Raw genomic sequence first — 27,781 nt, 5'->3', positions numbered from 1 at the left:
TTAGGAAACGAAAAGCATCAAGAAGAGAGAGAAAGAGGAAAAGTGGCCTTTAGAAAAAGCTGCAGCAGAGATTCACACAGTTGTGCAATCTTCCTCGTCCAGCTCTCTGAATCTGGAAAAGTTCCTGTTTGTGGCTGACTGTCCAGATTGTAATAAGGAGAGGAAGTGGGAAACACAGAAAAGCCCATGACAGACTAACATGTCATTTCCTTTTGACGGGTAGATGATTTTAGTCGAACATCTGGCTATGGCATGAGATGGAGATGTGGGCTGGAAGAGGGTACAGGGAGGTGGACTCCAAAGCAAATAAATAGCAGAACCAGCAGGGTAGTCCTTAACGACTCCATGGTGTGAGTCTTACCTTGGGTAAGTGGCTTAACTCCCCTGTGCCTCAGTTTCCCTATCTTTCACTTCAGGTGGTCTTATGGGCTCTCAATCTATGATCCTATTTTCCTTAGGTCACGATTCCATGCATCTTCACTTTGTAAAACATCAAAAGGCAGCACAAACCAAAATGAGTTTAAGGATGCTTTGGGGTAAGACCCAGAGGAGTGTGCCTCAAAGAAGAAGGGCAGCCACACCAGGAGATGGAAAATGAGATCAATCTTGTCTACATTTCTGTTACAGTTCAAATCAATAAGCCTTTTCCTTGCACCCCTACATGTGGCCCCATGCCAGGCACTGTGGGACAAAGACAAAACAAGCCTTGGCCCTCGTCTTCTGGGAGTTGATGCTTTCTTGAGAGGACACGTACAAAGACAAGCAAATGCCCCGATCATTTGGAGAGAATATACCAGCTGTTTAGTGGTAGCAAAGAAGGCCCAACTGCCCAAAGCAGCAGCACCACAGTGGAGGGGAGCTGAGCGCAGTGAGCCCAGACGTCTGCTGAACATGGCCCTGCCGGAGGCAGCAGGCACCACCCGAATGGAGAAGTCGTCCGCAGCATTAACAGAAGCTCACCCAAAGAACCATCAGGAGACGGCCGTGCTGCCCCCGGCCTGCGCTCGGCGACGTTGATGATCGTAGCTGACACACCTCCCAGGGCCATCCTCCGTGAAACTCGGAGAAGGGCACGCGCAGTTTTAGAGAGGATGCGCTAGGGAAGCCTGGTCTCCTCACTGCCACAGCACAGGGAGATCCCAACGTCCAACACTTGGTGATTAAAAATAAAGTCCTGATTCAACAGAGCAAAGCGCAGCCTCCCAGGCTCCAACAAAGGGGCTAAGATCCCGAGAAGCTGGTAAATGTGACTAGCGAAAGGGCTGTCTGCCGAGCCACGGCCTAAGAGAGGGACGGTGAGGCGCTCATCACTTGTCATGGAAGACATCTTCTGGGAGGCCCACAAGGAGGGCAGAGTCCTGTGGGATGTTCTCTTTGGAAACGCCTGCGCCCTCATCACATCCATCCCATCTTCCATACAACACCTGATGGCTCACAGGCAACCCCGGGGCTTGTCCTTCCTACCTGAAGAGCGTGGCAGCGTTGGCGAAGTCTTCCAACACGCAGACATGGATTTAAACGAAGAAGAGCTGTACAGAGTCTTCAGCCTCACGCACTCTTCCAGAGTCAAAAACTCAAGACGGCCGGCGATGGCTGACCTTTGCTTCTTTGAGTCTAACCAAGCTCTAAGCGCTCCACGGGGCCCACTTCTGCGGTCTTCATAGCTCTAGAACACGCTTCCACTGGGGTGAACACCCCCCCCCCCACTGACAGGTTTAAGGTCACACATGCTACAGCTTCTTGGGGCCCCTGGTGGGAGCTGAGTAACAGACACCAAGGGAGGAAGAGCAGCCCCAGAAAGGTCTTAGCAAGCCCTCACACTAGAGGCGCTAGGCTTCCCTGAACACCCCACTGCCCCCCTGGGCTATAGAAGAAAAACTAAGAGAATGAAAAATCCCTGCTGTCTGGAGGATAACGCAGGGCCAGGCAGTCAGTCACTTACATTAGCATCCCAGAACACCTATTTAGGACAGCCATTGCTAACGCACCATGAATTGGCACCAAAACTGAACAAAAAAGAGAGGGTTAAACATTATTTAGGACACTGAACATTGTTTGATCCCAGCTGATGATTAGGAATTGCACAAAGTGTGGACCTGGAGTCAAGAAGACCTGAACTCAAATACTTTCCAGGAATGTGATTTTGGGTAAGTCACTCAACTTCTGCCTCAGTTTCCTCATCTATAAAATGGGAATAATTACAGCACCTAACTCCCCTCCCCACCAAGTTCAGCAAGGATCAAAAGAGAGAACTGTAAAGCACTTAGCGCAGTGCCTGGTTCATAGAATTCACTATATAAATGTTAGCTATTATTATTATTTTTGATGTGATAAATGAGCTATCAGCAGCGATATCTGAAAAATCATAGAAAATAGGAGAGGTACCAAAAGACTGGAAAAGGCAAATTTTCAAAAATGGGAAGACTACAAAAACTGAAAGACAAAGGCCAGTGAGACTGACTTTGGTTCCTGGGAAAACTCCAACAGACCAATCAAGATGATTGGAGACCATCTGGATAAATGTGAGAAAACTGAATTAGGATAGCAAGTGGTTAATTGAGGGAACTGAGTGAACCACACTGACTCCATCTTGTGACTCAATTCTGGTGCTAGTTGAATTCCCTTTCTAATCAGTTATGGGGTCTACTCTAAATTCTGGCCTGTGAGAAACAGGTATTCAATTGTGGGATCTGAGAGAAAACCGTATTGACATTGTTTGAACCTAACCCTGACTGGCTAGGAAACTGGACCACTTGTACCTGCCATTCAGAGGCCCTTAACCAAGGTTATGGTGACCAAAAATGCAGTCAGATCCTAAGACTGATACATGGGGTTTTCTTATAATTGTACATCTTAAGCAATCCATATGTCTTATCTGAACACTGGCCCCGTACTGATCAATCAGTTATTATCTCCATGTTCCTTTGACTGTTTGCAGATACTTCAAGTTGGAGTGGGATGCCCCTCCCCAACTTGGAAAGTAGTCTGTAATCTCTCATCCAATTAGACATCAACTTATCTATAGCTGCACTGTTTACTTTTAATAAATTGGTCTTTTAGAAGTTTTTCCCCTGTATTTGGGGTCCAGCCCTACATTGAGGAAGGGGCTTAGTCCCAATTTGTAAAGCACTTGGCATGCACTGCTTAATAAATCCACATGCTCAGAAGCTCAAACCTTTGTTTCCTCAGTCATTTCATTTTTTACTGGTCATAGTTGACAGTAAGGAACAATAAGTAGCATGGCCTAGTCAAAGACAGGTCATGCCAGCCTAACTCATTTCCTTTTTGGACAAGATTACTCAATTAGAAGAGGAGGAGAATGCTGCAGGTCTGGTTTGCTGAGATTTTTGTCATAAGTTGTGATAAAATGTCTCAATACATTCTTGAGAAGACCAGGGAGAGATATGAATCAGCTGCTGACCTAATCAGACAGAAAGAGCCAGACTCTCTGGGAGGAAGTTCAGTGTCAGGGTGGTGGGAGGTCACTGCTAAGAGTGCCTCAAGGAGATGCAATTTTGATAAAAGGCACAGATAACACAAAGCAGGGAGGAAAAGTTAACACAAAGGGTGACAGAAGGATCCTGATAGGCTAGAGTTATGATGGTGAGCCTATGGCACATGTGCCAAAAAGGGCATGCAAAGCCCTTTCTGTAGGCATGCCTACAGTCACCAGCCAGAGTTCCTTACTAAAAAGCCAGAAGGATTAGGTGTGGAGCTGCTCCCCTCCCCGCCTCGATGTGCCTGAGGACCTTCCTCCCTTCCCTTACTCCTCTGCCCAGCAGCCAATTGGAGTGCTTCCTCCTTCCCTGGTCTGGGGTAAGAGGGAAGCCAGGGGGGAGGTGGGGAGGGGATGGGGGGGCACGCGAGGCCCAGCACTTCATCTCTAAAAGGTTGACCATCACTGGACTAGAGCACAGGGCTAAATCTAAGATCAAATTCAATGGGTATAAATGGACCTCCATGCACTTGGGTAGAAAAAAAGAAGTAACATGAAGTAGAAAGACCATTGACACTAAAGGACCTGAATTCAAATTTTGCCTCTGTTTCCAGCTTACAAGGCTGTGAGCAGTCATATGACCTCTCTAGCTGGTCGCTAAGGTCTCTTCTAGATCTAGAGCTAGGATCCCCGGATCACTGTATGAACTTCACACACGTAATATGAGAGTGGTCTGGTTTTAGACAGCAAACAGTTCTGATAAAGATCTGCGGCTCTTCATGGACTGCAAACCCAGTGAGGCAGCAATGGGATGAGGAAAACAAAAGCTAATGCCACTCTAGGCTGCATGAAGAGGGAGAAGACAGACCCACCACCCTCTGTCCTAGCCAGGAAGCACGTGGACTGTGCTAGTTTAAGTAGGATAGTGATAAACTGAAGAATATCTGGAAGGAAACCAGGAAGGTTAAGTAAGGAGCCTTGAGTCACGCCATATGGGAAAAGCTTAGGGACAGGCATGCTTGGTCCAGCAAAGAGAAGGGCAGAGGGGATAAAAGATCTGAGGAGAGCAGCAAGAGAAGGAAGGATCACAAGAGCTGCCTTTTCGGCTATGTGAAGATGGGACTAGGCTTCCAGTCAAGTTCTGTGGAACCCATAGCTCTGAGGCATTCACAGTGCAAGTGGCCCATATGAGAAGAATGAAAGCATATGGTGGGAAGGAAAAGAGCACAGATTTCCCAAGAGCACCGATGCTCAAGAAACGGCATCAAGGATATCACTGAGGGAATGCCTGAGCAGATGTTTATGTGGAGGGTGAGAACTCCTTCTTTGTTACAAGAAGAATCCCCTCTTCCTGATAAATAGGACTTCAGACTCTAGCAGAAGAGATCCCAAAGTCTGCCTATCAGAACTTATCAGGCTTCCAGAACATTTTCTGACCTAGAAGAAGCTGGCTGGGGGCTAGAGGGAGATTTAAAAAAAAAAAATTGGCAGCAAAATCCTTTGCCATCCAGCCCCAAACAAAACATGACTGAGAAGAGCCGAAGGCTGAAGAGTGCAGTCAGCACACACCACACTGGAGCTGGCTGGCTGCTACACCAAAAGGGAAATGCTGAGTGGCCACGGATGGGGAGACAAGGCCAGGCTTTTCAAATGAAAAGAAAGGAGCGTGGGAAAAGCCCCAGGAGACACAAGAGACAAGCAACAGAGCCATGGCTCATCAGCTATAGCAGTGAAGTTCCATCACAGCATACAACAAGCCCTCAGACAGGAGGAGAAAGGAGACAGACCCAAGATGGTGCAGAGATGCTCCAGGCTGGAGTTGGCCCTTGGATGCAGGTGAGGGCTCGACATGGGGAGGAGGTGGGCACAGACACGTCACCACCAGGCGCAGCCTCCTGGAAAAGCCTGTGTGAAGGAACTTCTGAGTCTGCATCTCCAACTATCATACAGCCCAGGATCAAACAACACATATTTACGAAGCACTACATACTGGGCAATGTGCTGGGCCAGCAGCAAAGCAGCCCCGGGACCTCGAGCCGACAGGCTAGGAGGGGCAAACAGCACGAATGTGGATGTTCATCTGGAAGCATGGGCAGAACACAAACCAGAGGAAAACAAGTAGTCTGGGGGAAAGGCATCCGTGGCTTGGTGGGGGAGGGAAGATGCCACAAAAGACTTCACAGAGAAGTTGGAGCTAGAGCCAAGTCTTGAAGGAGATCAGGGATTCCAAGGGTAAGGAGGGAGTGCACTGTGGGCAGACGTGGCAGGGCCTGCATGGAGAGCAGCAAGCAGGCCAGTATGGTTGGATGGTGGAGTAAGTGGAGGGAAGAACCATGCAAGGAGTGGAAAGGGAAGAAGGGCTAGGGTGAGAGAAAGGCTTTAAAAGTCCTCCAGAGGCTTTTACATTTACTCCTAGAGCTAAGAGGGAACACTACTGAGTAAAGGAGAGAAAGGCCATGTTGTTTATGAAGAAAATGACTCTGGCAATAGGCGAGGAGGGGAAGAAGTTGGAGGCAAGTGAGAGGAAACAAAGACCTGAAAGAGGGAAGAGTGGTCTGGTGAGCAGAGGAAAGGGGACGGATGCCAGAGGGGCAGAAGCAGCAACCACCAGACAGAGCAACTGTTTGGATGTATGAGGCAAATGAGGATGAGAAGCTCATCTCATTCCCATCCACAATTATGATGGCTAACTGTGCATTTCCCTCCATCCTCTTCTCTTTGACACTTAAACCTGCTCTTTCTTCTCCTGTCCCCTCAAGAGACTGCTTTGTTTCTCACCATTACCTCCCTTAATCTATCCAGGAAGATGAACTGTGTGTGTGTCATTCTTCCCTCTTGGATCAGAGTTCAGATGAGAGGGGGGATTCAAATACTCCCTCCATCGTATAAACTCCTCAGGCATCTCACTTAGGAAAGATAACCTCCCCCACTCTTTCTCTCTCTTCTCCTGTTTCCTAGTGCATCCCTCTCTCACTCTTCCATTCTTCTTTTGTGATCATCTCAACATGATAGAATCACATTCATACCCTGTAAGGAGATACTTATTAATAGACCAAGAGATGATAAAATTCTGAGGGATTACACACATCAGCTTCCCAAATACGAATGTAAACTGCTTAATCTCTTATGATTTCTCACTCTCATCTACCTTTTTTTGCCTGAGTCATCTGTTTGAATATCAAATTTTCTATTCAGCTCTGTCTGTTCTTTTCATCAGGAATACTTAAAAGTTTTCTATTTCATTAAATATCCATTTCTCCCCCCGTAGGATTATACTGTTGTGCTGGATAAGTTTTTCTTAGTTGTAATACTAGCTCCTTTGCTTTCCAGGTCATATCCCAAGCACCCTGCTTCTTTATGGTGATAGCTGCTAAATCTTGTGTGATCTTGCTATGGCTTCATAGTATTTGACTGGTTTCTTTCTGACAATATTTTCTGCAATATTTTTGCAGTATTTTCTCCTTAATTGGAGAATTCTGGAAGTTTTCATTTTAGGATTTCTTTCAGAAGCTGACAGGGGATTCTTTTAATTTGTACTCTGCCCACTAATTCTGTTGGGTTATTTTCCTTTATAAGTCCTTGAAATATGATGTTTAGGCTCTTTTTGCATTCATGTCTTTCAGGTAATCCACTGATTCTTTTTTCTAAGAAACCCTTACTTTTTGTCATAAAATCAATTCTAAGAATAGTTTCCAAGGCAGAAGAGCCAAAATGGCTAAGCAACTGGGGTTAAGTGACTTGCCCAGGGTCACACAGTTAGGAAGTGTCTCAGACCAGATTTGAATCCAAAATCTCTGTATCTACGCTTGGCTCTGTATCCACTGAATCACTTTGCTGCCCCTTAATTCTCTTTTCATAATTTTCTTGTATTGCTCTCATTTCTTTTCCCAATGTGTCCTCTACTTGCTCTTACCTGATTTTTAAAATCTATTTTTTGCTCCTTTTAAAAATCACTTTTAGTTCTTCTGGGAATTCTTGTTGGCCTTGTGTCCAATGTGCATTTTTTTTTTTTGCAGCCCTGCTTGTAAATGCTTACAGGTCACTATTTTCTTCTGTGTTTGTGTCTTGAGCTTCGCTGTCACCATAGCAGCTATTTATCATGAGGTTGTTTCTTGGTTTGCTCATTTTTCTAGCCTATTTCTGACATGGAACTTTATGTTAGTTGGCTGAGGTGGGGAGGGGGGGGGGGATGACTGGCTTGAGCTTCTGTTCATCTTTTATTCCCTGCTGCTGTTTTCACAGTTCAGTATGGTGGGCCTTTTGGGTTTTGGTGTTTGTAAACTAGTCTGATATGGTGGGACATCTGTCTGGTCACTGCCCTCCTGGCCTCTAAGTTCCTGACCTAGTTTGAATGTGACTGAGTTTCTGTAGGCTTCTGGGAGAATCTACAGATTCAGAGTTCCTTCTTGATTATGGTCTCTGGCCCTAGTTTATTCCATTGCAAGCTCATTCATGGAACTAAAGGTTAGAAAAGAGTCTCCATTGTGTTCTTGGGCTCAGAGCCACATAGCTATGGTTTCTGAACTTGTTGCTTGCTCCTTATATAGGTAGTGTGCTCCCTCTCCACTCTGACCATGACCCTCTCCATTATGCAACTCTGACTGGGAATCGGATAACTGATGACAGAGCTGTCATATGGTACTCATTCCTGTACCCAGTTAGGACAGGGGTCCTTGGGATCTCTTTCTGTTCCTGTTCCACCCCCTTGTCATCCTTGGTTCTGAATGGGCTGTTTCCTGTCATTGCTGCTACTGTCATAACACTGTGATGCTGTTGTGCTATGTTCCTGGCAAGCCTCTACTCCAGTGTCCAAAGAACTCTCTGCCTTCCTAAGCTTCACTGGGTAGGAAAAATAACTCACTGTGACTTTTTCTTGGCTTTCCCCACTTAGAATTAGGTCTGCCCCTCTTTTTTGTTCATCACAGGGAAAGATGAGAAGGAACTAAGGCAGAACTACCAGCTTGATTCTGCCTCTCTGAAAATGGGCATCAAGGATGACACCAAGATTGCAAAATCTGGGAGAATGGAGGATGGTGGTGTACTACAGAGTAATAGATGAGTATGGAAGAATGGTATTATTTCTTTTAAAAGGACCTAGAAAACTTGGTTATACAGAATGACTTATTTTGAGATTTTCAGATGGGAAGAATTTAGACAGGGATTTTATTGTTATAGGGAATTCCCCAGTGATAAAACTCCTATCAATGCAGGTTGACATCTACTCTGCATCTTAAGACTTAGAGAGTGCTTGGAGCACTGGGAAGTTAAATGACTTTCCCAGAGTCATATAGCCAGTACTGATTAGAATTAAACCCAGGACTTCTTGGCATCAACACTGGCTTGTATGTCACTAAATCCTGTACCTCTGAGACAAAATTTACTTTATGAAAATTATAATTTGATCCTTAAATACTTGACTTTCACACACTTTAAAAAGGGATTTTTAAATGTGTAGGAAAAAAAATCAACTTATTTCATATTTGAGCAACCTGCCTGAAAAGCAAGACAAAGAAAGTGCTCATTAACTGGGGAATAGATAACCAAGTTATGATGAATACTATTGGGTCATAAAAAATAACCAAAAGGATATGTTCACCAAAAGGGGAGATGACTGCATGAACTGTGGCAGGGTGAAGTGAGCAGAGGAAAAATGACTGATGAGACAATCATTCTGTAAAGAAAGATAACTTGGAAGGGCTTCCAAAATCTGATCAGTGTTCAATCACACATCATTGATGATGAAGTTTGCCATCTACCACCTGACAGGGAAGTGACAGCCTTGTGCACAATGAGACCCACATTTCTAGATGTGACCAATGTGGCTATGTATTTTTGTTACAAAGGCTTTGTTTTTATTTTGGGGGGCATGGGATAGGGATCTCTTAGAGTAAGGGGAAGTAGCAATAATGAAAAGAAAAGGTCACTGAAGCATTTTTTTAAGAATAGAAGGCAGGGGTATACCCTTCAATTGGGGAATGGCTGAACAAATTGTGGTATATGCTGGTGATGGAATACTATTGTGCTCAAAGGAATAATAAACTGGAGGAATTCCATGTGAACTGGAAAGACCTCCAGGAATTGATGCAGAATGAAAGAAGCAGAGCCAGAAGAACATTGTACACAGAGATTGATACACTGTGGTAAAATTGAATGTAATGGACGACTGTACTAGCAGCAATGCAATGACCCAGGACAATTCTGAGGGATTTATGGTAAAGATGCTACCCACGATCAGAGGAAGAACTACAGGAATGGAAACAGAAGAAAAACAACTGTTTGAACACATAGGTTGAGGTGGACATGATTGGGGATGTAGACTCGAAACAACCACACCAATGCAACTATCAACAATTTGAAAATAGGTCTTGATCAATGACACATGTTAAAACCAGTGGAAATGCGCATCAGCCATGGAGGGGGGGACCTTGGGGGGTGAAGGGGAAAGCAGGAGCATGAATCATATAACCACATTAACTTTTCTAAAAAATAAATATTAATAAATGTTTAAAAAAAAAGAATAGAAGGCAGTTCAAAAGGAAATCAAGGTGAGCAGGAAGACTTTGAATGAAGCCTGCTGAACTTCTAAACTGTTTTTAAGCTGTTTACAAAATTCGCTGTTTCCCTCTCTGTCTTATATTTTTTATATAGAGCTAAGTTTTTTAAGAGGTCTAGCTCTCCACAAATGAAACAACAAGCCCAGCATCCCACCCTTAAGAGGATGGCCTAAAAAGCTGACCCATAAGCACTTGTGTTTTGGACAAACCCTGCAGATACACAATGAAAAGTCCCAGAAATTAATAGGAGGAAGAAAACTAGCCAAGCAGCACTGGCAAATCATATAGCAGAATTTCTAAAAACAATACAAGTAACAAAAATCTTACCTGACGATAGAATTTTTCATAAACGGGATTTCCGCTTGACAACTATTAAAAAAAAAAAAGAAACTGCATTGAAATATCACTTTTAATTTCTTACATTCCTATAATTCTTTATTTTTCATGATCAAAAGTCATATTTTACTTGCTGTACAGGAAAGATAAATATGTACTATTAAATGAAACATTCTTCCCCCAATCCCAAGGTCAAATAAAAAAGTTCCTTTCTTTGTGACTTTGTCTAAAAGAACCCCATCATTCATTTGCCAGGCCCTGGCCAACTTCCATACCAGACAGGACACAGGCCCTCATTACCAGCCACCTGACCTATTACAGGAGGCCTGGGTCTTTCTGGAAGCCTCCGCTCCCTCTGGGGCTCAGCTCTAGAGCCTCTCCTACTTCTCACCCCCAGTTAATACTCCCCATCTTCCTCCCCCCCCAAACTACTTCATGGGGATTTCATAGAGCTTTTGTGTTTACCTAACAGCACCCGTGCTGTTACCCCTAGTAAAAGGCCACCTCTTTAAGGCAGATGAGGGCGGAGGGTCCAGGGGGACACTTCAGAATGGGAGAGGGCTCTGGCTGCCTCCAGCAGAGGTCAATATTCAGCGGACAGAAGCCGTCCTGCAGAGGTGGGCCCTCATGGGGATGAAGGAAAAGGTCCCCGGCTCCCCTGAGTGACGAGGGGTGCTGGTCTGTCTTCCCACTGGCAGCCTGGGGCTCTGCAGACACGGCAAACTGCATCCAAAAACGGAACTTGTCTGATCCCCTGCCTGGGAGTCGCCAGGCCCCTTCCTAACATCTCCATTTTGAGCAGCAGCCTGGCCGTCATTCTTCCAGCCATCCCAGACTCTTCAGCCTCCTGCAGGCGCTGCTCCTCAAGCTGTTCCGCCTGTCTGACTGCAGGGCCAGAACATCTGACTCCATCCCCTCTCACCACCGACACAGCCGCTTGTGACTTGGCCTCTTCCAAGGCCTCCTCCCTGGCCCTGCCTCCAATCTCTCTTCCAACCATTCCAGACAGACCTCTTCACTGGGGCCGGGCTGACCTGGGGCCGGAATGCTCTCCATCTCACGCCTCCTTCCATGCCCAGGCCTCTCCCCACTCCCCCAGCACTGCGCATACCTCGGCAGAGATTTTGTGTTGACTTCACGGTAAACCCTCTGAAGGCAGGAAATGTTTCCTTTTTGCCCTCCTTTCCCCAGCCTCCCGCCCGAAGTCGGGACTTAGTAACCCTTGTGGAGGAACTGAATTCCATTCATTACTCCCAGTTCTGAGGGCCTCGCAGTAGGCCTAATCTTCGAGCGACAGCCCCCAGGGTTGAGGACAGCAAACATGCCCCCCCCCCCCGGGCCTTCTCTCTGGGGTGAACCTGCCCGGCTCCTTCAACCCTAATATTAGCAAGGCCTAACGGCAACATCTTGAGACTCGCTGGACACTTTCCAGCTCCACGATCCTCCGCAAATGTGGAGCCAGAACTGAACACGCTCCAAGCCCACTTCCCCAGCCCAGAACATCCCATTTCCTCCAAGGCAGCGGGGAGATAAGGACAAGCATAGAACGGCCCAGGATGAGGCAGCCTGGAGTTGGGGAAGAGGACTCCCAGCATGCTAAACTGGCCCACAGATGAAGAGAATAAACAAGATAAAAGACTGTTGACATTCCCAAAAGGACAAACTGTTTTCCGGCCCTTTCAAAGGGAACATTTACATACAGGCCCAGGCGGCTTGGGCGGCTTGGGGGTGAATGATCAACCAACTGTCCAGCCCTTAAAAGGAGGTCAGGGCAGAGGGACTTGTTAGAAAGAGAGCATTTCTTTTGGTTTGCTTTGCTGAGTTTTAATGTAATGTTTCTCTTCTCATCCCAACAGGCACCTGGCCAACTAGTGGCAGGCTTCAGGGCCCCGGGATGCTTTCTGCTCTGGTGGGCGCTGGGCTGGGAGCTCTTCTTGCTGAGCTGCCACACACCTGGGGGGCTGCTCAGACCATGCCCCGCCACCTGCTGGGGGGCCCAAACCAGGCAGGACTGGGGGGGGAGCCTTGATCTGAGCTGGGCACTCGTCACACTAACTGCGTTTGAAAGCTAGCTGCCAGGCTTTCCTTTCGGAGACGTCACCACAGCGGTCCACACAGTCACAGTGTCCCTGAGGTCTAGAACTGAGACCTCAAATCACTTAAAACTTTTCTTAAAATCTTTAAATAATTATTAGAAAAGGAAATCACTGAAATTAACTGTCATAAACAGAACATATTGAAATACTTCCTTTTTCAAAAGTTGGCGCCACCCCCACCTAAAAGTTACACCTGCCCCACTGCACCCCATTGCTACTTCCTGCTTACCCTCTCAGATCACCTTCTAAATTCTATTATGGTGTAGCATGTGAGATAGAAGAAAAAATTCTGGTTGTCAAAAGACATGGGCTCAATCCCCTCATCAGTATAATGAGGGGATTGAACAAAATTTTCTCGAAGCTTTCTCCCAGCTCTAAATCTGACTGGCCAGATACCGCCTTCCCCTTTAAATCTCATGCCTCGGGAGTTGGTGGGTGCTGGCGGGGAAAAAGAAGGGACCCATCACACAACCCAGGCCATAGCTGAAACTTCTCTCCCATCTCTGTAGGACTTGGCCATGTGGAGGTCTACTGCCCCCCAAATACCAGCTGAGGCAGAGACAGTGAGGAATTAAAATATTGTTCTCGAATCCCAAATCCCAAAAGGCTCATCTAGTCCACCTCCATCACCAAACAGAGAATAAAAGGACCCCAAACTTGTCTAAGACTTTGCCTCCTAATCATAACTGCCCCCCATCACCACCTCAGGATACCAGTGCCAACCAGGCCTAGCTAACACTGCTCAAAGTCCTCAAATTCTGCCAGCAGCATCCTATGAAATCACCTTAAAATATAAGGAGGAGGGACAGCTGGGTAGCTCAGTGGATTGAGAGTCAGGCCTAGAGACAGGAGGTCCTAGGTTCAAACCCGGCCTCAGCCACTTCCCAGCTGTGTGACCCTGGGCAAGTCACTTGACCCCCATTGCCCACCCTTACCACTCTTCCACCTATGAGACAATACACCGAAGTTAAGATAGAGAACCAGGACTGGATTTAGGAGGACCTGGGTTAAATTTGGCCTCCAAACTTCCTAGTTGTGTGACCCTGAGTAAGTCACCCCAACTGCCTAGCCCTTGCTGGCCTTCTGTCTTAAAACTGATACTAAAACAGAAGGTAAGGATTTAAACAAAATAAAAGGAGAAAGAGAGCAAAAATGTCTAAGGAAAGCAAGATGACATGAAGGACAGAAAGGGGGAAATCCCACAGGTTGGGGAGCCAGCTAAGGTGAAATATTCAGGCAGGCCTATACCACCATGGAAAGAAGGCATCATCTGGTCACAGTCCAAAAAGATGTCTCTAAACATATTTAAAAACGATAAAAAGTCAAATGGCTTCCTCTTTCTGCATTAAGCTACATTTCCTCAAACTGGCTTTAGCAATATCAGCAATTGCTAACTTCTAAGAAATGTTTAGAGCAGGGACCCACCATGGCAAAGAGTCTGTTTCTAAGTATTAAGTGGTACAATTCTAAAACAGCAGTTAAACGAAGACTGGAACAGCTAAAAACTTGCAAAAGCTAAACTGGGTCACTTTTTGCAAGGAAGAGAATAATCATATTTTCTGAAATTCGAGCTTCCATAGAAGGGCTGTTTATTCATCTATAAAATCAACAATCAACAAACATCTATTAATCACCTATTCTTGACAGACATTAGACTTTTTTAACCTTTACCTTCTTTTCTTAAAAGTAATACGAGTATGAGTTTCAAGGCAGAAGAGTAGTAAAGGCTAGGCAATTGGAGTTAAGTGACTCACTCAGGGTCACACAGCTAGGGAGTATCTGAGGTCACATTTGAACCCAGGCCTTCCCAACTCCAGTCCTGGCACTCTACCTACTGAGCCACCCAACTGTCCTTGAATAATTGTTTTATTGAATAGAACTGGGCCACCAAGAAGTACCATTTGTGGGGGCAAAAGTAGCTTATGAAAATACCTAGTCAGGGAAAGCTAGTGATCTGCATCAATGGCAGGAACAGTCACACATGGAGAAGTAAGAATAAATGGCTCATTTCTTCCTATCCAACATGACAAGCATGTATTAAGCACCTCCTGGGTGGCAGGCTCTGGGCTCAGGCAGTGGAGGAAGGCATGTCCCTCCAGTTTTCTTGGCTCTGCATGGGTACCAATGGCATCCAGGGGTAGTCCCAGGTGCCCTTCATTCCTCTCTCCCAGCACCCAACCACTCTTTTTAATTCCACAAACCACTTCTGAGTCTCTGTGACCTTGGGCAGGGCACTTCTCCCAAAGCCTCAGGACCCTCATCAAGAGAAGGGCTGCCTGTCCTCTCCAGGCTTTACCAGCTCTAGATTGGATTCCTTCAAGTACTATCCAGTCCTGAAATTTGAGGTGGGAGCCAGGGCACAGAAGTACATCTTATCTGCCCCAGGGCTCAGACCCTAGTGAGGGTGAGCTAGTACTACCATAGGCCTGGGGCAGCCCCACAGTGGAGAGCAGGCATGCTCCTGCAGCCAGAGGAACAGCACTCCCACCAAGGGAGTGCAAGGCTCTGGGAAACAAGTCTGAGAAGCAGAGTGGCCAAGGGGGCCCCTGAAGAGTGGCTCTGGCCTTTATCAGCCCGATGGAGAATGGGCTGGCTCCTAGGTTAGTCAGTGGCAGAGATGCTCATGGAGAGGTGCCGCTCCACCAGACACCAGGGCAGAGCTCAGTGTAGCTGTGGCCACAGGACTGCTTTTTCTTGCATTCAAAATAGGAAGGACTTTAGGAACATCCTGGGCTTTCAACGACTTCAATCCTGATGACCTGAAAATAAGCCCTTCTCTATAACCAAAGGAGGACTTTGGGGTGCTGGATGGTGTGGGATCCATCCAACAAGCCATGACCCAGTGACATCAGGAAAGAGGCAAGAGGAGGACCCGCATCCAGGGCTCACACCTCTCTAGGGCCATAAGGTTTGCCCAGAGCTTTCAGATGCTGTCTCATTGGTCCTCACAACAGGCTTTATGGTCTTCACACAGCCCGGAATGCTCTCTCTCCCTTCCAATCTCTGCCCTCCAACTTCTCGGGCTTCCTTCAAGTCTCAGCTAAAATTTCATCTTTCCGGATCTCTCTTATTGCCAGGACTTTCCTTCTGCTATTACTTCCAATTTGGCCTGTTCATCCATAGTTGTTTGCATGTTGTCTCTGCCATCAGAGTGTGACCTCCTAGAGGGCAGAGACCGTTTTTTAGCCTTCTTTGTACCCCCAGGGCCTGGCACAAAGTAAGCGCTTCATAAGTGCTTACTGCCTCAGGTATAAAACTGGGGAAAAGAGATAGTTCTCAATTTTGTCAATCAAGAATGAACCCAGCTCCTCTGCAGTCTGAGAAAGAGAGAAGGCAACATGGGGGGAAATGCAGGAATTCATCACAAATGAGTAAATGAGGAGGTGTTAAAAAGGCCTGGAAGGCAGCAGTGAGGGCCCTAAAGAGAAGGCCCATCAGTGTGGCTGGACCCTTTCCTCCTAAATGGCCTGAGCTGGAGGGCAGAGAACACCAGCTCTCTGGTGAGATAGGGTACAACAATGACAGGCAGCATTTCTAAAGTAGAGGCTTAGCAAACTGTTTAACCCTATCAGATGAAGATTTCAAAGGGTATAAAAGGAGTATCTGTCAACAGCAGGGCAGACCATTCAACAAAGGAGTGTGCATACACACGACACCTAAAGTGATAAGGTTTTAAAGAAAACAGTTCCACATTCAATCCCTCACCACCCCTACCAAGCTTTTCTCCCTCCCCTGGCCCAAACTGCCTCGCAGTACACATCTCTCCTCCCTTCTCTGGCAAATGCCAGGGAAAATGCTCTCTCCACTTCCTCTTCTCTTACTTTAATCTCTCCTCAATCCTTTGCAATCTGGCTTTACTCAATTAAAACTGCTCTCTCTCAAGTCCTAGCTTTTTCTCAATCCTCCTTTTTCTTGGCCCCTTTGCAGCTTGGACCTTTCCCTTTCTGGGTTTTAACATCACTCTGCTGATTTTCCTCTTTCCAGTTGGACCACTGCTCCATCTCCTTACCTGCCTCAGCTCCACATTCAGGCCCTTAACTCCTTCAGGAAGACCTCCAAGCATCCAAACAGGGCTTCTGGCTCTTTGGCTGTCTCTCTCCCACCTTATCAACTGCCATTAGCTGCAAATGATTCTCAAATCCATCATTTCTCTCCTGCACTCCAGTCCCACTTTACTATGGCCAACTGGACATCTCAAACTGAACGTACCCATTTTCGAAATATTCCCATTCCAGTGTGGCTCCAGTGATCCATAAGTTCAGCATTCCCCAGCCTCTTCCTTTTGCCTCACCCCACCCATCCAATCAGCAGCCACATACAGGCTGCACGCTGGGTGACTGGGAGGATGGAAGGGCCCTCAATGGCAAGAGAGACAGCCAGGCACCCTGACTTTTGTCTTGGCACTAGATTTCAATGACTCTTAAGAGAGTACCTGACTTTGTGCAATTCTGCCTCGCTTAATGCAATAGCTCGAGTCATGCCATGGGTCATCTTCAAAAAAGGGCCAACAATGGGGATTTAGAAGGGCTTATCTGAAGGGTAAAAATGACAGCTCTGTTTTAGACAGGCTGAGTTAGTGAGACAGACAGGTTACTTTTGAGCCCAGGGGCATACCAAAGGTTAATGGGTGTGACCTGGAAGTAGAGCTAACAAAGCAGAGAGAATGGAGGAAAAGTGGGTATCAAAGTCTGCAAAGAGGCCCAGAAGAGCAAGGACAGAGAAAAGGCCTTTGCATTGGGGCAGTTAAAGAGATCCCGGCTAAGTCAGAAAGCTCAGAAGACAAGGCACCCCATGTGGACGCCTTCAGGTTTAGCTAAGAAAGAGGAGAGACACGGAGGAAGAGAGTGGGTGTCGGACACAAGAGTACCTGGCGAGCTTTACCAATGGGGCGATAAGGGAGGAAGAATCCAGTCTCAGTTTCTCTGAAGAGAATAGTGAAAGAGAATGAGAGGTGAAGCTTGTAGAGATAAGAAAAGGCTCCGAAGAGCAGCTAAAGTGAATGGGATTGGGAATTAATTCGGGAAGGAGTGGCAGGATTTCTTGCCTGTAATGAGGGCCCAGTGGAGATTAGCTAGCAAAGCTATAAGGAACTTGGCTCAGTTGTGGGATAGCCCTGAATTCTGATGAACAATATGTGAGTTAACGGAGTGAGGGAGGAAGATGGCAGGATTCATTAAGGGTTGGGGTTTGGCAAAGGCAGAGATTGGCAACAGCCTAGGGGGTGAGGAGGTGAACTGGTTCATCAAGGGGTCAGACTGTGAAGGGGGAAGGCTTAGCCAGAGCTGGGGTGCTGGCCAGGGATACAGCTGATAGATGGAAGGATCAGAAGTTCTCATGAAAACAAAGAGTAGGCTAAACAGGAGAGAAGCATGGGCAGAGAAGGAAAAATGAAGGACCATGCCTAAAGGAAGGCCGCTGTTGGTCCATGGAAGTGGTAGCCTTGTGGGCAACGGGGCGATCACTCCCTATTTTGCTATCTGCGTCTTATCTACCACACTGGGAAGGTAAGTTCCTCAAGATAAAGGCCTCTTTCTTAATTATCTTTTCATCTTCAGTGATCCTCCAGGCTCAAATCACGGGTGGCCACAAATTAAATCTGTCTCCCTTCTGGCACTTGTAATAAGTCTCAAAAATTTGCTGAATTCCATTAAAACCCTTTTCTCTGGGATAGATGCTATGTGAGCTGGCTGCAGTATGGAGGCTGCTGAGGGGCTGCTTGCTGAGCCCAAAGAAAACGGGCTTAGCTGGACTGCTATAATTAAGGGAGCAGGGCTCCCTGCGAAGAGGCCACCACTGTTTCCTCCATCCGAGGAGGAAGCTGATGCATAGATAGTCCTTAAGCCCCCTCCGTGTCTGGCAGAGGACTACGAGGACCAGGTGCCTGGGCGAGCGCCCAGTGCTGTCAATCTTGAAAGGCGGCAGCGAAGTCGATGAGAGGCCTGCAGCCGGGCCGGGGGCTTTCCTGTCTTCCCGAGCTCCGGGGATGGACGTCTCACTGACCACACACGTCCGGACACAAGCCTCACCGAGGCGAGCCCTCCTCCCACGGGCCTGCACGCAGAGAAGCTCGGCCCCGGGTCCTTTCTCTGCCTTGGAGGCAGCGGCAGAGCCTCGTCCCGGTGTGTCACGGCCGCTTCGGAGGCAGCTGCGCGTACGGATCCTGGTGCAAAGAAGCCGCCTCCCTCCAGCGGGCAGCAGGAAGGACTCCCTGTGGGCACGGCCTGGCCTTCTTTCTGCTTACTACACTGACCTGACTTGGGGCTCTGACCCATCAAGCCATTCTAACCAAACTCTGGGTAGGCCTCGTTGAACTTTTACAACCAAAGCATCCTCACTGTCCATACGGTGCTTTCTTTTGTATATCATCATTAGGGCATTCAGAAAAGCACAAGGCCTGGATTCAAATCTTGACCCTGTCACAGAGCTATGTGGCTTTGATGTGTTAAGGAGTCTTGTTTCCTCTGGACTCTCCTGCCCCCTGTTCCTCCCTCTTCCCCTCCACCTGCACATGGCCCCCAAGGGGCATCCCCAGGGCAGGGTCAGGAATCCCCCTGGAGCTGGCCTCCTGTGGGTGAGTCCGTGGGGCAGAGCGTGGGCTCTAAGGTACTGCCCCCACAAGGCAGTGGGCAAACTGAAAAGACACTAGCAGCCAGGCTAATCGACATGTCAGGTGCCAGGCACTGTCAGCGATATTCTTCCCCAAACCAAAACCCATCCCTGCCCTCAAGGAGCTCAGAATCCCACAGAGAGACAACCTACAAATAATTATATAGAAAGATATTCTTGAGGAGGGGCAGCTGGTGGCTCAGTGGACTGAGAGCCAGGCCCAGAAATGGATGGTCCCGAGTTCAAATCCGGCCTCACACTTCCTACCTGTGTGACCCTGGGCAAGTCACTTAACCCCCACTGCCTAGCTCTTACTGCTCTTCTGCCTTGGAACCAATACTTAGTATTAATTCCAAGGTGGAAGGTAAAGGTTTTGAAAAAAGAAATATTCAGAATGGATGGAACACAATCTGAGGGAAGGATCTGAGGAGATCAAGAAAAGCCACGTACAGAAATTAAGATGGGAGCTGCGTTTTGAAGAAAGCTGGGGAACCTAAGAGGCAGAGGTGAGGAGGGAGAATTTTCCATGCATGGGGGCCAGGGGGTGACTCAAAGGCCCCCAAGTCAGAAAGTGGGGTGCTATGTGTAAGCAGAGTCAGTAGGCCAGTGTAGGTGGGCCACCAAGGTCCACGGAAGGGAGTCAAGGGGCAGGAAATGTGGGGAAGGACCAGGTTGTAAAGGCTTGAAATGAGGAGCCCGGAGATACCAGGCAGTCAGTGGGGTTTACAGGCCAGATCGGGTCTGACTTGTGCTTCAGAAAACTCACTTCAGCAGCTGCTCAGTGGAGAATGACCCGGAGAGCAGAGGGCCGTCACAGTCCAGGGGAGAGGCAAGGAGGGAAAAGGGGCCAGACTGGCACGAGTAAGACCAAAGAGCTGAGGATGTCGTGGAGAGCGAGACTAGAACACAACTTTTAAAGTGCTGTGTTTCATGGCCTTTTTTAAATTGCCTCCAGAAAACCGTCCACTGGTCTCATCTATAGCATTGGCACATTTTTATTACTTTATCTAGTGGCCATTGATAAAGTAAATCATCCCTTCCACAGAGACTAAATTGTTTATTTTAGTAAAAAAGACTGCCCACCCCCCCGACCCATGCCCTAGCCCAGGGGGCTCAGAATCAGGAGACCTTGGACACTTACTAGCTGTCAGACCCAGGCCCGTCCCTTAACTCTGCTTGCCTCAGTTTTCTCTCATCTGCAGACGCACAACCCAATCGAGTCCTTCACTTGCCTCTCCCTGGTTTTGCTCAGAGTGGGAATGCTTCAAGATGGGGACCGCTCAGTGTGTCCACCAGAACAGCCGCTCATTAGTGCACAAAGATCTCACGTTGAATGCAAAGACCAAATAAAAACCCTCCTTTGCCCAGGCTCTTCAATGACCGTTTTGTACATTTGTTTCATGGGTTACGACGGCTGAACGAGCAGTCACCAAGAGACCCGGCAGCTGCAAATGAGCCTCTCTGTCCTTGGCCGAGTCCCCTGAAAGCAGACAGGCTGGTGCCAGAGCGGTACTGGAAACCTATCCCAGCATTCAAGAAGTGAATTCCCAGAATTCGAGATCACTGTCACCTCCCTACCAGATGGGGTAGCAAGCAAAGTAAATATCTGCTAAGGTATTAAATAAATGCCACAAAATGTAGAGTCTAGGGATAGCTAAGCGGCTCAGTGGAGAGAGGCCAGGCCTGGAATCAGGCAGGATTGGGTTCAAATTTGACTTCTGATACTTCTTAGCTGTGTGACCCTGCACAAGTCACTTAACCTTGATCTCCTAGCCCTTACTGCTCTTCTGTTTTGGAAGTGATCCTTCCTATCTCCTCTAAGACAGAAGATAGGGGTTTACAGTGGAAATGCGCGTCGGCTATGGGGGGTGAAAGGGAAAGTAAAAATATGAATCGTGTAACCATGGAAAATTTTTCTAAAAAATAAAATTTTTAAAAAAAGAAGAAAAGGGTTTACAAAATAAAAATAAAAAACGTACACGCTGCTGGAAGTTGACAAGAAGATCTCTGAAGTTGTACTAGAATATTCAACAGCTAAGTAAGGGTGGGCAGCTGTGAGGAAAATGGAAACATGATACAAGGATACTGGAAAAGCAGAAGAGTGGCTGTTCTTGGGAAGTGTCTGGTCACAAAGGCCTCCCGAAAGTACTACAGGACAAATATTTATTTTAAATGGAAGTGAGCTGGGATCAACATTAGCTGGAGGCATCATAAAGCAGCTGAGAGCGCCTAGTGAAGGGACCAAAGAGAAAGCTCATCAGCAAAGGTCAGGATACCATGATCCTATGCAGTGCCAGCTGCCGAGGATGCCCAGGCTGAGCCCAGGACACTGCCATGCGTCCTTGGCCCAGGCCCAGGCCCTTGTGACCAGAGATTAGAGGCGTTCCAGGACTGCCTGGCACGATGCACCAGCCACTGCCATGAGGAAGCCAAAGACTTGTTGTTGTTAATGGTGGGGACGAAGCATGGAGATGACCCCACACACCTCATCCCTACTATGCCTGAGATGTGAAGAAATGAGAGCAAGCAAGCACCTAGAATCCTGGGGTTTGGAGACCAAAGACCTGGGTTCAAATTCTGCCTCTTCCTCTTATTAGTTGTGTGATAGCCTGTTTCCCTGTCTATAAAATGAGGAGGTCAGACTCCCTCAATGGTCTTTAAAATTCTCTCCAGCTCTAAATCTATGACTATGACAGCCAGCATCAATGAACAAATAAGCCTTATTTTCAGTGGCCATCAGGAGTATTTACACAAATCATGGAAATGCTTTTGCCTTGAGTGGAGGTTGGAGAATAAAGCAACAGAAGTTGGTGGCAGGTGGAAGAAATCCTTCATGGGCATTTGGCATCTGCCTCTGGGCTGTCTTGTTCCTTTCCCTGTGAGGGAGGGTCTGTTGAGCTCTTTGGGGGCCAGATCAGAAGTGGTTGGCTCCCAGGGGCTGGGGTTGCCCATCAGGTCAGGGCTGTTAGCAGCTTCCTCCTCTAGCCTGCCCAGCTTGGCACCAGCTCCTGAGGCAGCCAGGCTACTTGTGTTTGGTGCCAATTTTGTGTCCCCCAGGAACAGGATTGAGTCATTTCCCACAGATCACAAAGCAGCAATGAGGTCAGTGCCCTCCTCTGGAAAAGAACCCCAGTTTGGAGGGCTTTCCCTGCTCTGTACTCGGGCCAGTGATGAAAGGGGGAACCTGGAGAGAGAGGCTATTTGGAATTGCCTGGTGAGGTTTCCTCGGGCCCGCCTAAGCCTGGCACCAGGCTCCAAGGGAAACCTTCCAGAAGACAGTCCCCACCAGTGAGAAGGAAGACAGACCCCTCTTCTCACTAGCTGCCTTCCTGCAGAAGCAATCCCCTCAGTGTGTCTAGAGGCTCAGACACACTACACTTTGGAGTGATGGCCAGAGAAGGCCTTGTAGAAGCTGCACAACAGCCTTAAGCCTCTTGCCTAACTAAGGGAGCAGCAGATGACCGGAATTGGGGGAAGTTCCATCTCCCCAAAGCAGATGGGCTATAATCAGTGTCTCACTCTGGTACTGCCCATTTGCCCATTTCAAGAGGGACCCCTCAGACTTATAAGAAAGAACACCATCCACATTCAGAGGAAGAACTGTGGGAGCAGAAACACAGGAGAAAAACAACTGCCTGATCACATGGCTGGATAGGGATAGGACTGGGGATGTAGACTCTCAACGATCGCCCTTGTGCAGTGATGGGCAAACTTTTTAAAGAGGGGGCGCCAAAGGCCTCAAATACCAGCAAAATAACAGTTTCACACTCTCTCCCAGCTGCAATCTAATCCAGAATGGTCAGAGCTGACAGCCAAGCTCCTATCTCTAGGTATCTCTTACTCATGATAAATTTCTATTCTATTCTCTAAATTACTTCATTACAAAAGGAAATGCTCGGGGCAGCTGAGTAGCTCAGTGGATTGAGAGCCAGGCCTAGAGACAGGAGGTCTTAGGTTCAAACCCGGCCTCAGCCACTTCCCAGCTGTGTGACCATGGGCAAGTCACTTAACCCCCATTGCCCACCCTTACCACTCTTCCACCTATAAGTCAATACACAGAAGTTAAGGGTTTAAAATTAAAAAAAAAAAAATTAAAAAAAAAGGAAATGTTCATCTGTCGGTCTGTTTCTAAGGCAACTCTTTTCGAAACAACAAGTTTCATTGTATTGTTTCCTACTCGTAGTATTCATCAGATTAGGAATAATGTTGCTGGGCCAGATAGAACATTTCAGGGAGCCACACCTGGCCTGCAGGTCGTAGTTTGCCCATCACTGCCCTAGTGCAAATATCAATAATATGAAAACAGGTCCTGATCAATACCCAGTGGAATTGCGCGTCAGCTACGGGAGAGGGGTGGGAGGAGAGGAGGAAAAGAACATAAATCATGTAACCATGGAAAAATATTCTAAATTAATTAATTTAATTTAATTTTAAAAAAAGTAATGGGGAGAGAGGCAGCTAGGTGGCTTAGTGGATAGGCAGCCAGACCTGGAGATGGGAGGTCCTGGGTTCAAATCCGACCTTAAGACACTTCTTAGCTGTGTGACCCTGGGCAAATTACTTGACCCCAATTGCCTAGCCCTTACTGTTCTTCTGTCTTGGAATCAATATTTAGTATTGATCTAAGACAGAAAGTAAGAGTTTGAAAAAGAAAAGAGACAATAGGGAGGCTTAAAAAAAAAAAGTGAAATGGCCAGACCTATGCCTTAGAAAAGTAGTTTTGGCTGCTATATTGATGATGGATTGGAGAGGGGAGCTGCCAAATGAGGAGGCTGGCTGAACCCCATCTCATTCCTCCCTTCACAGCCAAGGGCCTGGAACAAACCATGATGACACTCCTTCCTTTCTCTCTCTGACTCGGTCTCTCCCTCTCCCTACCTCTCGATATTCCTCCTCTTTGTCCAACTCTTTTCTCAGGTTCCATTGCTGGGCTATCATGCACGTACCACCCCCTAATCTCTGGGGTCCCCAAAGGCTCTATCTGGGCTGCTTTTGCTCCCTCTCAGGCCCCTCCAAGTGACTAGTGTCTCCATGGAAGGCTCGCATGCTGTCGGGGTCCAGCTCTGGTCTGGCTTTCTGAGCTCCCCCACAGACATCTCAAAAACTCAACCTTTTTCTTCTTCCGACTCCGCCATGACTTCCAAGGGCACCCCAGAACCATTCTGGACTCTTCAGTCCAACCCCTTGATTTTATGGATTCGGATTCCACTATCACAGCCTGTCTGGGGACTTCACTGCCTCCTGCTCTTGCCTGGCTTATGTTAACAGCCTCCTCTTTGCTTTCTCCTCTCCAATCCAACCTCCACAGCTGTCCGAGTGATCTTGCTTGCCTAGCTCTGATCACGTCACTCCCCAGCTCAAGAAACTCCCATGGCTCTTAATGACTAGAATACACCACAAGCCCCGGTTTGGCAAGGCACTTAAAACCCTTGCAAATGTGACTCCAACCTATGTTCCCAGACAGATGTCACGTCATTCCCCTTCACCGACTCTCAATTCTAGCCCAAATGCTCTGGCTACTGCTCCCTTTATCCTATATTCCCCAACTCCCCCCTTTGTGCCTTTGCACAAGCATTGTCCCATGCCTGGAACAGTCTCCCTCCTCCCCTCTGGGGCATGGAAGCCCCCCATTCAAGACTCCACCCAAGGGCCACCTCCTACAAGATGTCTAGCCTGGAGCTCCCAGTGGCAAGTGCCCTTTTCTCTCCGATTCCATCTACCTCGTATCTTGTTTGATACCTCTGTGGGCGTGTTCTCTGCTCCCAGGAAAATGACCTTGTCTTCCTTTTTACTATCCCAAGTGCCTAGCACATAAATGGGGGCTCAGAGGGAGCTGCTTAAACGAAAAAGCCAAGCAAGCCCCGAGCTCAGGAGCTGCGTGGCGAGGAGCATGACGGTGCTCTCCACGAGAGCCGAGAGGCCGGCCACGTCCCTGCTCAATCTGAGGAACCAGGACAGACAGATGTCTGACTGACCACCGGTGATGCTGGCCTGGGGCTCAGGAGTGAGACCTGGGCTGAACGCCCACATTTGGGAATCTCTGAGAGAAAAAGAGAAGAGAGGCTAAAGAAGGACGGGAGGCCCAAGCCAAGGACCCCGAGGAGGTGGGAGAAAATGAGACGTGATGAATGGCCCAGAAGAGCTGGGGAGGGAAGGCAGATCAGTGCATCCAGAAAGGAGAACTGAGAACAGGCGGCCGAGAGTCCCCTAGTAAAGCTGGACAGGAGCGATTCAGGTGCGTGAGAGAGTCAGGGCCAGACTGCCAGCAGGTTTAGACCTGAATAACTGGTGAGGAAACAGAGCATTTACAGACAGTAACTCTTTCTAGAACTTTGGATAGGAAGAGAAGAGACATAGGATGAAAACTACAGGATCAAGATTTTTTTTTTTTAAGTACAGTGAAACTATTCTCAGAGACAGCTGGGCGGCTCAGTGGATTGAGAGCCAGGCCTAGAGACAGGAGGTTCTGGGTTCAAATCTGGCCTCAGACACTTCCTAGCTGTGTGACCCTGGGCAAGTCACTTAACGCCCATTACCTAGCCCTTACCGCTCTTCTGCCTTAGAACCAGTTGGCAGAAGGTGAGGGTTTTTTAAAAAAAGAAAAGAAAAGAAACTATTCTCAATAGGAGAGGAAGGGGTAAAAGGAAGATGAAAATTTGGAACAGAAAAGAAAAACTGAATTAAAAAAGAATGGTGAGGCTCTACCAAGTCCACACTCCAAGGAGCTTGGTGATAAAATGAAAAGCCTCATATAGACACACTCACTTTCATTTTTACAGGAGCACTTTCTATGGTAGCCGAGACCTAGAAATGAAGTGGATGTCCAGAGGTTGGGGATGGCTAAACTAACGGCCATGCAGAGGGCAGTGGAATACCCTAGAGAAGCAGGAAGGAAGACTTATCTGAATGGACATAAAATGAATCCAGGCAAACAACACATACAAAGGCTACACCAGCTCAGTGGGGAGAGTATAGCCGCTGCCATTGTCAACGACGCAAACCAAACTAAATGCTGCAGAATTCTGGCCACCAAGCTGGGCCCAAAGAGGAGCTAGAAGAAGGCATTTCCCTTACTTCCCTGAGGAGGTGGGGCCCAAAGGGGTCGAATGCTGTATCTGCCATCAGACTTTTCTGTGGGGGACTTAGTTTTGCTGAGTCTTTTCTCTTTCCCTTTTAAGAAATACTTTAGGGCAGCTGGGTAGCTCAGTGGAGTGAGAGCCAGGCCTAGAAACGGGAGGTCCTAGGTTCAAATCCGGCCTCAGACACTTCCCAGCTGTGTGACCCTGGGCAAGTCACTTGACCCCCATTGCCCACCCTTACCAATCATCTACCTATGAGACAATACACCGAAGTACAAGGGTTTAAAAAAAAAAAGAAATACTTTATTCTTTATTATAAAATCAGCTTCTGGGAACAGGTGAGAAAGGGGTACAGTGGGAAACCTGAGGTTGATATAAAAACAAACAACTTTTTAAAAATGGGAAAGTCTAGGTATGTTTGTGGGCACTAGAGAAGGAAAGATCCAGGAGACACGCAGAAGCTGAAAATGAGACTGAGAGAATATTAGGAAGAGATGAGCTCCCAAAAGAGATGGAAGGGAAGGAGACAGGAGGCTCCAAGAGATGGGCTGGCCTGGGCACATATTAGGAATACCCCTTCTCCTCAGAGACTAGAAGGAGGAGGAGAGAATATAAGGAGTTTTAAAGTATAACACTGGGAAGATGTGGGAGCTTACTATGAGGAACAGCCTCCGTTTTCTATATCAAATAGGATCCCAGGGAGGAGCTCCTACTTTTTCCCACAACCCCACACCATCTGCCTCAGTTTTCTTCCTGAGCTCATTGAGGCAACTTAAAAAAAGTGTGCCTTTGAGGGTAAATGCCTCAAAGCCCCACTAGGGCAAACTTAACTCATGCTTCCTTGAAACTGAGCTTAACCTGGATAATCTTTATCAAACTGCTTACCTTTTGAATGAGGAAGGAAGTGAGGGAGGGTGGGAGAGAATTTGGAACTCAAGTTGTACAAAACAAAGAGTAAAAATTGTTTTTACAACTAATTAGAAAAAATACAAAAATGTAAAAAGAAGTAAATGGTTGACCAAAAAAACTGAGCTTAAAAAAAAGTCAGTGTTTTATAAACACCTGCTTTGTATTCATTTCTTTGTATTCCTGTCACTCTCTGCTTGGCAAAGGTGAGGAAAGCAATGATGAGAAAAATGAATAGAGGACCTTTATTGGAATGGAAAGAAACGTAAAAGTGAAATGACAATTTTATCTTTCTATACAGCAGTTCTGAGCAATAATTCCACTTTTCCTATGGAAAGATCTCATTTTAAGGCCAGAAGCCTATATTCAGACCAATATGGTACATTCTCTGTAAGTCACTCAATTGGGGGGGGCAAGTAGGTTGCTCAGTAGATTGAGAGCCAGGTCCAGAGATGGGAGGTTCTGGGTTCAAATGGGGCCTCAGACACTTCCTAGCTATAGAACTCTGGGCAAGTCACTTAACCCCCATTTGCCTAGTCCTTATCCCTCTTCTGTACTGGAACTAATACATAGTATTTATTCTAAGACAGAAGGTAAGGGTTATTTTTTAAAAAACAACAAAACTCTTATCTTCTGCCTTAGAATCAATACTGGGTATTGGTTTGAAGGCAGAAGAGTGGTAAGGGGTAGGCAATGGGGGTTAAGTGACTTGTCCAGGGTCACAGAGGGAGGGAAGGAGGGAGGGAGGGAAAGGGGAAGGAAGGAAGG

The 27,781-nt window shown here is 47.3% G+C and overlaps 1 protein-coding gene across 1 annotated transcript in view; it reads right to left on the bottom strand.

The window, feature by feature from the left end:
- Window positions 1-27,781, bottom strand: part of EPS15 (epidermal growth factor receptor pathway substrate 15) — a 120,408-nt gene that overhangs the window by 76,461 nt on the left and 16,166 nt on the right. The window contains exon 2 of the mRNA XM_044677168.1: window positions 10,318-10,359. Coding sequence (XP_044533103.1) covers window positions 10,318-10,359 — 42 coding nt within the window. The remainder of the gene's footprint in view (window positions 1-10,317; window positions 10,360-27,781) is intronic.

The sequence above is a fragment of the Gracilinanus agilis genome, chromosome 4, assembly GCF_016433145.1.
Source record: "Gracilinanus agilis isolate LMUSP501 chromosome 4, AgileGrace, whole genome shotgun sequence".
Classification (NCBI taxonomy): domain Eukaryota; kingdom Metazoa; phylum Chordata; class Mammalia; order Didelphimorphia; family Didelphidae; genus Gracilinanus; species Gracilinanus agilis.
Note: the sequence above shows the minus strand (reverse complement) of the source record. Positions and strands in the feature narration are given on the sequence as shown.